This window comes from Carassius gibelio, chromosome A15 (genome assembly GCF_023724105.1).
Source record: "Carassius gibelio isolate Cgi1373 ecotype wild population from Czech Republic chromosome A15, carGib1.2-hapl.c, whole genome shotgun sequence".
NCBI classification, from domain to species: Eukaryota; Metazoa; Chordata; class Actinopteri; order Cypriniformes; family Cyprinidae; genus Carassius; species Carassius gibelio.
The window spans coordinates 4,149,658-4,164,887 of NC_068385.1; the positions used below are offsets into that span (position 1 = coordinate 4,149,658).

Below are 15,230 nucleotides of genomic sequence, written 5' to 3' on the forward strand. Positions count from 1 at the left end.
ACTCAACTGTTTCAGCTGTTTTCCTCCATCATTTAAATACTTTTATTTGATGGACTCTTTTATTGTGTTGCATTGTTTTTGTAGTGTATAGAAAAATTGGGTCATTGAGGGTCAGTAAGATTTTTTTGGCCCAATGTTTCTACCATGACATGAAGCAACGTACACCGATACAGAGGCTTAAAATTAATTAATTAATTCATTCATTCATTCATTCATTCATTTACACACACACACACACACACATATTATCATGCTGGTGGGAGCATTTAAGATTAACATTATGAATTAATGCTTTGTTTTTGAATGACCAGTTCTCACTAATGATGAATCATAGTGGAAATATACATCAAACTAAATATTTTTCATGCAGTGTTCTGTATTTAAAGAGAGTTCACCCAAAAGTGAAAATTTGCTAAAAATATACTCACCCTCAGGTCATCTAAGATGTAGATGAGTTTGTTTCTTCATCGTTATGTATTATTGGATTCATAATTTGGCCAGAAGTGACTCGTTGTGATTTGTTTCTTACAAATATGTAGCTTTTCCACTTTTGTTGCTTTTCTACTAACAAGATGGAGTTGTGTATTATTGTTATGGTTTTCTCAGCTTTTTGGATTCTCATTCTGACGGCACCCATTAACTGCAGAGGATCAATTAATGAGCAAGTGATGTGATGCTAAGTTTCTACAAAACTGTTCTGATGAAGAAACAAATTCATCTTGGATTGCCTGGGGGTGAGCAAATTTTCTGAAAATTTAGATTTTTTTGTAAACTATTTATTTTATGCTGCTTTGTGTAATCTTTTTTTTTTTTTAAATATATATTTAAGTAAAGACTGTTATTTTTCTGATTTATTATTTGTATGTTTTTGTGTTGGTCCTCTGAGGCTGTGGAAAAATGTGTCTGGGTTCTTTTCGTCATCTTCACACCAACAAATAAAACTCATTAAATCACAGATGCGTAAAGCAGACTTGGTGATACATCTATGTTAAAATATTGTTAAATCATAATGCTGTCCTATGGGAAAACTAGATAGAAGCTATTTTTGTAAAGGAGATATAGAAAGAGGAGACCGCCTAACTTTCATTGAGCAGATACTGTAGTTGCTGTAATATGCCTTCAAACTATTGAAAATGCAGTTTGAATAAGGTGTGTCACGACTGTCATTTCCATCAAGGTCAGACATGTGTATGGCTGACAGATGTGTTAACACACAGACTGATAGGTCAGCTGGTATCCGCACTAGAGCCAGATAAAGGCTAAGTTGTGAATGTATTGAGATATGGAAATATGGAATTGATTCCCTGTGATCTTGGTGGTCATGCTGTTTTGCGAAAGTGTTTGGGAATGGATCCCCTGGATGTAAGTATGTACTTGTTTGACGTGCCTGTTAAAGACCCCCTGTGGTGTAAATCTATTTTTTAATGTTGTTTACATGTCTGTCTGGTGTTTTTGATATGCTTCAAGGGAAACCATGTGCAATTTCATCAGTCAACCCCATTGTTGGGTATTTTCTCTGCAGAATACCAAAGTTCTTGTTTCCTAACATCACAAAGATGTAACCAATCATGTCAGCTTTTCATATCATGTTGATTTCTAGAGAGTAGCTGTCTGAGATGGTGAACAGCCAGGGACATTTGTGTAACATTAGCAACACATTATTAGCTGTTTCATAACAGGCCAAAGGCTAATGTTATCAATTATGTGTCCAACGTTTTAGAGAGTGACCCTCAAAATGCAAAACCGACTTAAAAACAACCCTGTATAATTCAATCTTCCTCTACTTCTTCAGAATCACTTTATGGTTCAAACATGCGTATATGGCTTTTTTTAATCCAATATTGCCATTTTCTGTTTTTTAGCATTTAATACGAAGATTAACTAAGTTTAATTGGAGCAGGTAGTCTGAACTGGTGTGATTGGTGCAGGCTGGGACTAATTTGCATATTCATGGTTTCTTGTATAGGCCTTATATAGCACCGCCCTGTTCTGCACTTCTTGTCTTCTGTCTTTCATATGATAACTTTCATTTACTCTACAATAAGTAAATGCACTTCACCAGCTAATTACTATTCAACAGTGATGCTATAGATCAGGTTTATCCAAAACTGGAAGTTCCTGGAAGTCTACTGTCCTGCAAAGTTTAGCTACAACCCTAATTAAAGGGATAGTTTACCCAAAAATGAAAATTACCCCATGATTTACTCACCCTTAAGGCATCCTAGGTGTATATGGCATTTTTTCCTTCAAAGGAATATAGTCGGGGTTATATAAATGTTGTGGCTTCTCCAAGCTTTATAATTGCAGTGAATGAGTGTTATTTTTCAGTAGTCCAAAAGAAGTCCAATAAAGTGCATCCATCCGTCATATTTGCTCTGGGGGTCAATAAAGGTTTTCTGAAGTGATTTGATGCATTTTGTAAGAAAAATATCCATATTTAAAACTTTATAAACAGTAATCTCTAGCTTTCACTAACTGTCATACATGTGTTTATAATAGAATGCTGCTTTGATGGATGACGTACTGTACAGTAGGCGTATAAGTTCCAATAAGAAGTGTCTCATGCTTAAACAAAGAAGAGAAAGCAAAACAAAACACGGGTCATGAATTAGAAGTACAAAACTATATAGATTAACCACAAAAACTCAAGTTCAAAGATGAAATTCAAAAGATGGCTGCGCACTTGTTTCTCTGACGGATAAGGTTTATCTGTACTAAATGAGGTAAGGAAGTAGAATTAATATTTAAAGCCATTTAAAGGGATAGTTCACTCATAAATGAAAACTATTAACATTTTTGGGTGAACTATCCCTTTAAGGCATGAAGGTGTTTTTTTTAAATATGTCATTTCGATTATCAGTGATGAGTTTTAAGGGATAAATTTAGTGGGAATGTAGAATGATGACACAATGCGATTTGACGCCTTTGCAATTCATAGAGTATTAAAACCCTCAGAATGGAATATGTAAGTATGACTCACATTCAAATAAATATGTAAATCACAAAGGTGACCGTAGGAAGTGACATCATGGCAAACTGTGTCTGATTGTAGCGACAGCTTCAAAAGGAACTAAATAAATTAAGCAATAAAGAAGTGAATGTGATGAAAAACTGATAATTGCGTAATTTGTTGAACAAGCAAAGAAGTTTGGGGCTGTCAGCCGATTAGCATGAATTTTGCATATGAATGAATAGCTCCCGAAACTGGTTAGGTTTTCTTTTTCCTGACAAATTTGTGTTATTTGAGCCGCATACTGTAAAAACAATCACAGTGGTTAAATTGCAGCCTATTCTTTGTTGCAAAAACGGAGATGAAAAGTTTGAAAGCAATTTATTTCGAGACGCTCAGATCATTTTGACCTGCTCAAAGACATTTATACACACACACAAACACGCACACACATATATACATGAGAGCGTGTTCTCTCCGTCTGAGTTGAAGAGCTGATTAGCAGTGTAAGGGTGAGTAGACGGGTTCGACTAGGCTGTGTTTAAATATCAATGCTGAATGATTCCACTGCCAGGTGCTCTTTTCTCTCATCTCTGCCTGACTGCTCGTCACTAAATACCATTGATTCTGCTATTATACACATGGGGTGTACCGCTTCACAGAAGTACCATTTATTTGTTTGAGACTGTGTGAGTATGTTTGTTGAGCCTGATGAGAAATACAGTAAGTGATGTTGTATCATAGGGCAGGTGTCTGAAGCTCAGAGATTTCAATGCACAGTGAAAACTGTGAAACTGTGAATGCAGTATATAAAAGCTTTAACTTTATAAATGAAAGAGATCGAAAAAGATGTGCATATGAGAATGTAATGTAATTGCATGGGTTTTTATAAAAGGTAGCTACTGTATATTTTTCAAAGTTGAAAAATTTTATGTTTAATAAACACACACACACACACACACACACATGTTTGTTTTTCTGAAAAGTGGGGACATCCCATAGGCGAAATGGTTTTAATATTGTACAAACAGTATTATCTATCGCCCTACACCAACACTAAACCTAACCCTAACCCTCACAGGAAACTTTGTGCATTTTTACTTTCTCAAAAACACTAATTCTGTATGGTTTATAAGCGTTTTGAAAAATGGGGACATGGGTTTTGTCCTTATAAGGCACCCTCTCCTTGTAACACCTGTGTCATACCAATGTCATTATACAGAGTTGTGTTCTGATATGTCACAAAAACAAGAGCGCACACACACACACACAAATCTGTCTACCATAATGTCAATGTTTTTAAACTCATATTTCATACTTAATGAGCTTTGATGATAATTAAATCAATCTAAACAAAGATGTACTTATCTTAGGCTCTCTGGGTTTCATTTATTAATAACACTGCCATTAAAAAGCTCATTCTCAGATAAAGATTTTCCATCATTTAATAAATGAGTGTTGTGCTCATGGGCTTCTGAGCATTAAACCCACTCACCTGTGAAGTTACCCTCACAAAATTTCCAGTTCATAAAGGATTTGTGCAGATTTGTACATATTCATGATTTTTTATATACTTTATAGATGTAAAAGATGATGTCATAATGTTGATGCTGGTATCGGGCATTTCATGGTCTATCTCATAATGCCTATGAGAGAAAAAATAAATATACAGAGAGAATGAGATGAAGCCCTAAAACGTAAAGTTGACCTTTAACATAATTAAAAGACTTATGTGTTTGTTTCCAGTTTGAAAAATGTATGACCCACTCACATTTCTCATGCTTAATTCATTTGAACTTTGCTCAACTTTGTGTAATTTCTAGAAATGAGCCAGCATTATTAAAAATCTTTTGATGGGGACAGAGATGAGAAGAATGGATGATAGGAAATCTAACCAGAAAGATTTGATCATTTCATGAACCAAGAAAAAGTACAAACAGATCACACCAACGCAGTGGAACAGATTGGCCTTAATTTCACTCCAGTAAAGATCAGAAGCTTATATATTTGCTGTTCTGTATAAATTACTTTTATTATAGCTATGTGATTTTGATTAAACAGATCAAAGAGATACTCTTCTGAAAATATAAAAATCTGTTTTGTGCTGTTGGGCTAATTGCACAGGTGAATAGACTGCATTTAATTGTGTTTGAGGTGATTCTTCACTTGTTTGCTGTGAAAATGACAGGTTCTCGGTTCACTTATGCTTCTGTGAGCTTGTGTGTGTGTGGCTGCAAGTCATTTCACACTTTCATACACAAATTTCCACGCTTTATATGTGTGTGTGAAAGTGTGGAAAGAGAAAATGCCAGCGGAGGAGGACGAGTCGGCGAGGTGGATGCAGGGCAGGGTGAGTAATTCCTTCAAGTCTCTGACAAGCCTGAAACTTGACAGATGAATTTAAGAGCATGCAATTCAAATCAAAGTGTTTATTTATCTGATCTGCATCCACCTCTCTTTTAATCTCCACCTTTCTTTTTCTTAATCTATCTTCTAATTCACGATCTAAATCTTTACAAAAAAAAATTTTTTTTAAGTAAGATTAGATAGATTAGATAGACACACAAACACACACACATGTGTGCTCTTGTTTTTGTGACATATCAGGACACAACTCTGTATAATGACATGGGTATGACACAGGTATTACAAGGAGAGGGAGACTTTTGAGGACATAACCCATGTCCCCATTTTTCAAAACGCTTATAAATCATACAAAATGTTTTTTTTTTTTTTTTTTTTTTTTTGAGAAAGTAAAAATGCACACACTTTTCTGTGAGGGTTAAGGTTAGATGTAGGGTTGGTTTAGTGCGATAGAATATACAGTTTGTACAGTATAAAAACCATAACGCCTATGGGATGTCCCCACTTTTCACAAAAATAAACGTGTGTGTGTGTGTGTTTGTGTGTGTAATTTCTAATTAAAATAATATAAATATATATTTTAAATTAAAGATATATCAATAAAAAGTGTGAAGTGTGTGTGAATAAATTCATTATTGTCATTATGTTGAATAGTTTTTATTTTTTTAATTTTTTATATTTAATAATTTACAATTTATAGATTAAGATCTTAAAATCTTTACATATATACACCAGAGTAAACATATTCATTCATGCCATTTCCTTCATCTCTCTCTCTCTCTCTATCTCTCTCTCACACACTATCATCCTAAGCCAGATGGCCATCCAGTACTTCATCATCACATATAAATGTATCTGTAGTAGCACAGTGGGTATGTGTATATAGGTGACATGACTTGGTGATTATGATTTAAATTTAAACCGCTGGACAGATGAATGGAAAGGTGTTTGTGGACAGGCCAGGCTGCCTCTGCGGGATGATGGACAGTGTGTCCAGATTGCAATGGCCACCTGGAGTCCCACTGAGTACCTGACCACAGTTTGTATTACTGTATGTATGTTTGACAGAGGTTGATGACCTTTCCGGTAAAACAGATGAGCCTGTTTAGCACGTCATTAGTCAAACATCTCTACGTTTCTAAAATTCCCAGTTTCCTCGAAAATCACTCTCCACAAATTCCAATTCAAGCTACAAGCAATTTAATTGAATACGCTCTGCAGTGGCTACATCATTCTGAGTAGTTTTTAACCTATTGCTTTTCTGTAGTTCCATTGTAATCAGTGACATTTACTGAAGATGCTCTTATTTGTTTATTTCTGGAGTGCCCATTAGCAAAGATGTTTGGCTAGATGTGCTCGCCAAGCAACTGGAATTGAAATGTTTGGGAATGGGAGCATAACTTTTCATGGTTATATTAAAACTCACTGGTAGCTCTCTAGCTCAAATACTAAAAAAAAAAGACCCCTAACTCTCTGATATTTTGGTCAGTAGATTCAGCTCATTTCATCCTTTTACACCTTACTTATCATTGTCATGCTGGTTTAATAAATGGTCCCTTTAGTGGATTTCCTTTGAGTTGTCTTGATGCACATTTTTCTCCAGCTCATTTTGTCTTATTTAACCTGGCTGAAAGGAATAGTTCACTCCAATATTAAAATTGTATTTAAATTTACCCACCTTCAGGCCATCCAAGATGTCGATGTTTTTTCATCAGAACAGATATGGAGAAATGCAGTCACCAATATATTTTCTGTAGTGAACGGGGTGCCGTCAGAATGAGAGTCCGAACAGTTGATAAAAACATCACAATAATCCACAAGTAATCCGCATGACTCCAGTACATGAATTGGTAAAAGTGAGTTAATAAAAGTGAAAAGCTGCATACAAAAATCCATTGTAAAGCATATTTACTTTAGACTGTCACTTCTGGCTAAAGGAAGTCCATCCCCTGTTGTCTTCTCACATCAAAATCCAACAACATGTTTGTTTAGAAATGTTTTGGACTGGTTTCACTTATAAATTGTGTTTAATCCTTGCATGTTTCCTGATTCAGACAAGATGACTTTGTCACTGGAAAAAGCAATATTATGGTTGGAGGACTCAACATTATGGTTTTATTATTATGGTAGCCAGAAGCAACAGTTTGAAGTTAAAATGTCTTGATGGATTTGTTTCTATCTAACACACAGCTTTTCACTTCACAAGACGTTAATTGATACATTGGAGTCATGTGGATTACTTGTGGATTATCGTGATGTTTTTATCAGCTGTTTTGGATTTCAGGAGGTCTTAAATTTGGCAAAGGAAAGACAAGGATTGCAATATGGCTTAAGTGATGATTAAACTAAAAAATTATGATTTCATTAAATAATTAAATAAGTCACTGCTGTGCTGTTTTATTTTTATCTAACGTTGCAAAAGCGCCTCCTGCTGGCAGAGAATGAATCTACGTTTTCAAACAGCTTCTGCTGTTTTTGTTCAGACCAATGTGGAAATGAACCCATGTTTTTAGTTCAGCAAACAGGCAAAGTTGTAAATGTGAACTTGTGGATCAAATATATATATCAAAACAATTAAAACAGAAGACAGACAAAATATATTTAGATATTATTTAATATATGAATTTATTGATAATAATTGTTACAATTAATAGGCTATAATAATTTGTAATTTGAACTCATCTGTTTTCTTAAATGAGAACATTTTGTACATGAACTGTAAATCATGTTTTTGTTTTACAGTCATTTTACAGTTGTGACTGTGACGGCACCCATTCCCTGAAGAGAGGATGTATTGGTGAGCAAGTGATGTAATGCTAAATTGCAATGAAGAAACAAACTTATACATCCTTTAAGGGTATATACATTTTTTTTTTTTGCTAAATTATTCCTTAAAAGGCCTAAGTGTAGGTTGCAACATCACGTGAAAGTCATAGGTTTTACGTAGAAAATAATTATTTTTGTGTTCTCATTCATGTCTCAGGACAAGTTATAAAGTGTAATACTTAATGTTAGAAGTTAAAACAAGCATTAAGTTTGCCAACTGATGCAGCTGACTCACAATCAAACAGAAAAGTGACTGGGGAAGCAGTTGACTGACTGCTGTTTGAAGCCCAATTCTGATTAGCGATTAGATTTATTAAGCTAAAATTTATGCTGCATTGTATGATTTCAGCCACTCAATTTAAACCTCAGTATAAAAATGCATTATAATGAGAAAGTCCAACATCAGCTTTACAGAGAAAAGAGAAAATGAGATTGTAAACTTCCTTCAAAACCCAAGCTTTAATTACAACACTACAGGTTTCTTAACCCAATGCAGAGTGCTTGGAAAGGATGTCTGTATCTGCAAGTGTTGAAGTACTTAAACTTATTTGAACTCTTAAAATGTACATTAATGTATGAATTTTATTGAGGCAAAAATATAAAACCAGGCGGCATCTTCAAATAAAATAAGCTTTTCTTTTTGCTTTTTTGCAATAACTTTTAAATGTTTTCAAGGTGAAAATGAACATCCCAAAATTTCACTAAAAGTGTCAAAATGTTCATCTTACATTTGTAAAAAGATTTATTTGAAAAGTGCACCCTTAATGAATTTTATAATCTGCAACAAATTATGATTATCTCAGAACTTTTGTATTAATGTATTTATATATTTTGCTGTTTCACCTTTGAACAATACTGCTTCTTCTTTATTTATTTATATTTTTTTTTTTGTGAAATTATTATTTCTTTTTTATTTCTTTTTTTTTTTTTTTTTTTTTTTTGAATGCCACTTGGTTTGATCATATCAATGCAAATAAATTCCAAATACTTTTCAGGCCCTTTTTTGTATAACTGTGTGTGTGTGTGTGTGTGTGTGTGTGTGTGTGAGCATGTTTATGTGGTTTATGAGGACACAAATTTGTATAATGACATGGTTATGACATAGGTAATACAATGAGGAGGTGATTTATAAGGACATTTTCAGTGTCCCCGTAATTCAAAAGGCTTATAAATCATTAAAAATTAGTTTGTTTTTTTTAAATCCCCATAAACCACATACCAACATGAATGCCTATGCAGTTCGGTGGCCTCTGCCAAACTCTATAGCACTAATAGAAATCTCTGCCATTAGCCATGTCTAAATATGTTTGTAGTCTCAACCGGCAAAGGCTACTGCATGCGCTCCAAGCACACTTGACTGCAATTAGCTTTAAAAAAGAAACGGTTGTGAAAAATACTGCCGCTAAGGGTTAGTCTGATATTAATTTGCACTTAACAGCGTGCGCAGTGTGCGAAAAAAATAGTTACTAAATAATTGTGCTTTGGATGCGTATCAAGTCACCGGGTTCGCAGAGCGGCTGCCATCGTCACACCGTCCCTACGGGTTCAGTGGAATTAGCGCGAGTTCTCCTCTAACACATCACGTATCAGAAGGCGCGCGCGGCGTGGATCATGGCTGGCCATTACCATCACCTAATCGACGGTTGAGTTTTGATTAGAAGAGTGGAGCGACCGAGAACCCCCCACGGAGGAAAGAGGCAAACAGATCCACTATCCGCCCGGCCCGAAGAAAACAGTAGGACACGAGGCTCTTCTCGGAAAACCTGACGTCAATGCGCACACGCATTAGGCAGTGTGAACCAAACCACCGTCAATGAATATCTTTGCCCTGGGCGAATAGGTTTTGATAAAGCAATATAACAAGAGCGTGTTATGGCATCAAGTGGTTTTACAGGCAGACCAATTGTGCGAAATGCTTTAAAGTTCAATAAACAAAAATGTAATAGGCCTATTAAATTGTTAAGTAACTTTTTAGAGACAGTAGGCCTATTCAAGTTAAGTTCCAAACAAACCCCGATAGGTTTGAACTAAATCTGTTGCATTTATGATTCCAATTAAACGTTATTTTAAATGATATAATATCACTATTTTGGTTCCTGAATGAATCAGTAGTTTGAGTGAATCGGTTGAGTGACTGTTTTTTTTTTCCCGGAATTAATCAACACTTGTAAACGAATCGGTTGAAGAATGATTAAGTCTCACTCATTAAGATTCACTTAAGCCACTTGTCGCAGCCTTCCGGCTTAATTGTGTAACTTGCACAAGTAGTCACTGAAAAATCCCCACATACTTCTTGTTAGATTCGAGGACAGTGAATAACTGTATACTTATCTTTATATTCTGAGGGTCTTTTTTTCATAACCTATTATATATTGTGTGATATATTGTGATCGTCTCTCCCTTTCATTCACACTCTGAGCCTAAAACACAAACACATAGTGGTTTTATTATGTTAGTGAGGACATCTCAGATGCAGTGTTATAGGATGATGATCTCAAAAACCCTATACTCTGTTAATGCTATATTTCCACTTCAGCAAAACTTGTGCAAGACTCTTAGTCAATATACTATATTCTAACAAACACACACAGACAAAATACAGTATGTGTGTGGGGTTGGAGTGACGATTGCAGGTTAAATCGATCATTAATCCTTTTCACCTCCGGTAGGATTCACGCTCCTAACCGGTGTCATCTTTTTCACTCAGCATCACTCGAGCGCACGCGGAGGAAACCCCCTCTCCTTCTGACGTCAGGCGAATCGTTTATAAAAGGCAACTTTGCAGGAATGAGCTGCAACAGAAGGAGCAAAGAGATAGAAGAGGCGAGTTACAACTAGCGCAGCGCTACCCAAATCAATACTTTCAAAGATGCTTTCCACGCGTATCCAGTGCGCACTAGCGCTCCTGTCCCTTGCGCTCGCAGTCAGCAGTGTCTCAGCAGCACCGACAGACGCCAAACTCCGCCAATTTCTGCAGAGATCTCGCCTCAACCCTGCTGGAAAACAGGTAAACTAATACCTACATAAATTACTAGTTTTAGTAATTGTATATGCGTTATAAATGACTATATTGAATCATGAAATGTCAGCAAATGAACTAAATCACTGTCCATGGTGCTGAAATCTACGAAAGCATCTGCATCTTCAGACTGAAGTTCTACAGTTCAGGGCGTTTGAACTTGCACAATGTTGATTATGATTAATAAAAGCTCACCCAAAAAATAAAATAATGGTCATGCAAACATCAGGAGTCAGAAAAGGCAAAAAAAAAAAAAAAAAAAAAAAGTTATATATTAAGTGTTAAACGCGTAAGTGCATCGTAGCCTACATATAAAATGGAAATAAATCCAGATAATTCGTTACGTTTATACAGATAGCAAATGGCGGTTGTCAGACAGTCCGACTTAAAAGAGCAAAATTATGAGTTGCAAACGTCTGCTTTTATCAACACAACGCTTAAGAATTCGATGCAACCCAGTCCCTTAATTTCGAGACAGTCATTTGCTTTGTGCAAACTTCATTTCGATTTTTCTTTATTCACTTGAAAAAGACAAATTAGTTGTTAATATGTACCATTTAGGAGTAAATAAGTTACAAAGGTGTAACTTGTAGCTTTTAGGGCAGTGGTTCCCAATCCTGGTCCTGGAGAACCCCCAACTCTGCACATTTTAGATTTTTCCCTATTTAAGCACACCTGATTCAACTCATCGGCTCATTAGTGAAGACTCCAAGACCTCAAATGTGTGTATCAGATAAGAGAGACACCAGAAACGTGCAGTGTTGAGGGTTCTTCAGGAACAGGATTGGGAACCACTACAGGGTTCCAACTCAGTAACAGCTTTGTACCTTTGTTCGCATTTTTTGACGCACCTTTGCCAACACTTTCTCTTAATTTCTTCAGGAACTTGCCAGATACACACTTGCAGACTTGCTCTCGGACCTCGTGCAAGCAGAAAACGAGGCGCTGGAGCCCGAGGATCTGTCCCGCGCTGTGGAGAAAGATGACGTCCGTCTGGAGCTCGAGCGCGCCGCCGGTCCCATGCTGGCACCTCGCGAGCGCAAAGCGGGATGCAAGAACTTCTTCTGGAAAACTTTCACGTCGTGTTAATTTTTCACCACGAACCGTTTTCTTTTGACCTATTCTATTTTAATCCTTCACATTTATTTTTCCCGTCTTTCCTGCATTCTTCATCATATCTAAACTGTATATAAGAAAATAAAAGCGATTATATTTGTCGTTTAACAACGATGAGAGCTCTAATTGACTGTGTTTTTCAAGGCTATTGATGTGTCATCGGAAAGAATGTTTTGCGGATGTGTGCGAATCTGCTTTTAATTGTACTTTAGCAGATATCACTATTTTTAATTGTTTGTTTGAATAAAATCTATGTTTCAGAGCCAATGCATAATGCAACTTTTTCCCACCAATGTAAACACACAGAGACTTCTTCATACAACACTGATAACACTTATTTTATGGTGTGTAAAAGCCAAAGGCATGGGAAAGAAAGTCCAAGAGCTCTCTTCTTTCCAGAAGTTTATTTATTTATTTGTTTTTATTTTGGATGGCAGGTGTGAGGTTGGGAGCTAATCAATAAGGCTAAATTTAATGGTAACCTGCACTGTGTGGAAATCTTTCAGTCCCATATAAGAGCCAAAGTGAATGTGAAAGATGCAGAGAGAAACTCTGTCTGGCAAATGAATCACAAAGGCTCTTAATAACCTTTCGTTTTCAGCATTAAGAGATTCAGTTAAGAAGCTCTCAAATAATTATGGGTTTGTGTGTGTGTTTTTCTGCCAGTTGAAAGGTCCTTTTCCAACTGTGTGTGTATGTGTGTGTGTTAGGCTTATCTCCCTGTGCAGCCTGGTTTGAGGTTGAATACAGATTGTGAGATTGACGGAGACCAGCCATCAGAATTGAGGACCACCGTTTTATATTATGAACGTGTCATCAGCGTTTTTTTACTTTTGACACATATATGGTCACTGCTCTTACTGCCCTCATTCTGGGTATGCGCAGTTACATTTAAAACACATCATTATCATTGACATTTACAGAAAATAGGCGATATGAAGACAGCAGATGCAGTTCACTCTGTGGTTGTTTTACTGTCTCGTTTTCTTCTGGTCCTTCATCCCTGACTGCACGCATCTCTTTTAAATGTATCTACAAAGAAAACCATGTAAATATAAACTTATATTTATCAGTTTCATGGGTTGTACTTGAGAAAAATCATTTTTGTCACCAATTGGTTTAATGTTACTTTGCAGCTCAATGATAATTTTTGCAAAGCTGTATGAAGCCAAGTAAAGTGTGTGTGTGTGTGTGTGTACTACTAGGCTTCATAGCTCTATAATCTCTCATTTCCATAGACAGGTCAGAAATTCATATTCAGTCATGTTGTTATAAAAGATAAGAACAATTGAGCTATTAACTTTACACTTATATTTCCACTCTATATTATATAGGGCCTATTTTAAAATGATATATATTTAGTTTTTATATAGATAATGAATATGCATTTTTCTTTATATTTCTATTAAATATTTTAATATAATACATTTACTGTACAGGTGTGTGCATATGAATGTTGTGGCAACAGCCTTCCGTTCATGGGGTCCATATCCACCCACCCATGTATAATCTCTCTATTTCAAAAGACGTCAGTAAATATACCACTCATACAAACACACACAAAGACAAAAAATACCCTTTTAAACGGTTCACATTTTCATGCCACGCGTCTCACCAATCTTGACATCACCCTCAGAGCTTTTAAAGTGATTAGCAAGCCTTCAATGCATTTCAATGTCAGTCTGCAGCATCTCCATTTATTACAGCTAATTAAAGACTTTAAAAGAAGATTGTCGCATTTAATTCAATCTACAATTGCCAATATTACATGGTAAAGTGGCTAGTTTTTTTCTTTTTTTTTGGGGGGGGGGTGGTTGGTGTTTGGTTGAAAAGGTAGGCACATTTCCGGGGGCAACAGGTGGCGTCGGTTTGTTCTTTCTGCGTGTTTGATATTTCCTGTGGTGGCATTAATAGAAAAAGAGTTTAAACAGCCCCACCTGATCTCTCTGCTTAATGACACCACACTTTAACTTTCCAGAAAGAGCGAGGAAGGTATGTGTTGGTGTGAGTGAGTATGTGTTAGTCCTCTGTTGTTTAATAGTGTGTATATATGTATGTGTTTGATTTACTTTCTCTTAGACATACACTGTAAAAAATAAGTGTAATTTTAACTGTAAAATTTTGTAAAAACGCGACGGAAAAAAACTGATAATAGGTTAACAGTAAGTTCCCGTACTATATACAGGGAAAAACTGTAAAAGATCTAACAAAGCATTTAATGTAAATTTACAGTAAAATTCTGTTAATTATACAGCTTTTAGAAGTAAAAAAAGAACAAATCAATGTATAATTTACAGTCTAAAACTGTAAACTGATATTCCCAGAATTCCCTGCGTGACACTCCACGTTTGAAAGTATTTTGTTTAAATAATCATGTTTTTAAATAGTTCTTGTTATCAGTTATGTACATTTGAGCTTTATGTTACATCTTCTGTTGCTTAATGAAAGTTTTTTGCATTATTTAAGTATCACGTGTGTTACCATGATGGTGTTTTGTGTTTCCATAAATGTGCACCTTCTATATGTTAATATATACTTCTGCTTGTGGTGAAGCTACTTGTGATGAGCTTTGATACTTCATGTGGCTTTCTCTTATACAGTACCATCTTTATTATTATGGTGGTTGTCAGTATTTTCAAGGTACAAAACAGATTTAATTTTGTGTGTTGTTGAATTTACTGGTTTATATTCACATTTTCTTGTTTGTAAATTACAGCTTTATATTGTAAAATTAACAGTTTTTGACGTAAATGTGTTTACAGTTTTCTGTATTTTTACAAAATTATTCTGGCAACCACAGCTGCCAAAAAGTTTTTGTAAAAACAACAAGAAATCTTTTACAGTGTATGGTAAAAGAGAAATGGAAATGAAAGACAGCATGAACTGTACAGACGTTATGAAGACCGCCACAGAGAGAAACACAGAAATGTTTTGTTTAAACACTGTTTAGTATCT

General features: G+C 35.5%; 1 protein-coding gene across 1 annotated transcript; it reads left to right on the top strand.

Moving 5' to 3' along the window:
• The first annotated feature begins 10,917 nt into the window (after positions 1-10,917).
• LOC128028973 (somatostatin-1A-like) lies at positions 10,918-12,549 on the top strand. The gene is made up of 2 exons (XM_052616389.1): positions 10,918-11,147; positions 12,042-12,549. The coding sequence occupies exons 1-2, from the start codon at positions 11,010-11,012 to the stop codon at positions 12,246-12,248; spliced, it is 345 nt and encodes a 114-aa protein (XP_052472349.1). The 5' UTR covers positions 10,918-11,009; the 3' UTR covers positions 12,249-12,549.
• Positions 12,550-15,230: the final 2,681 nt, after the last annotated feature.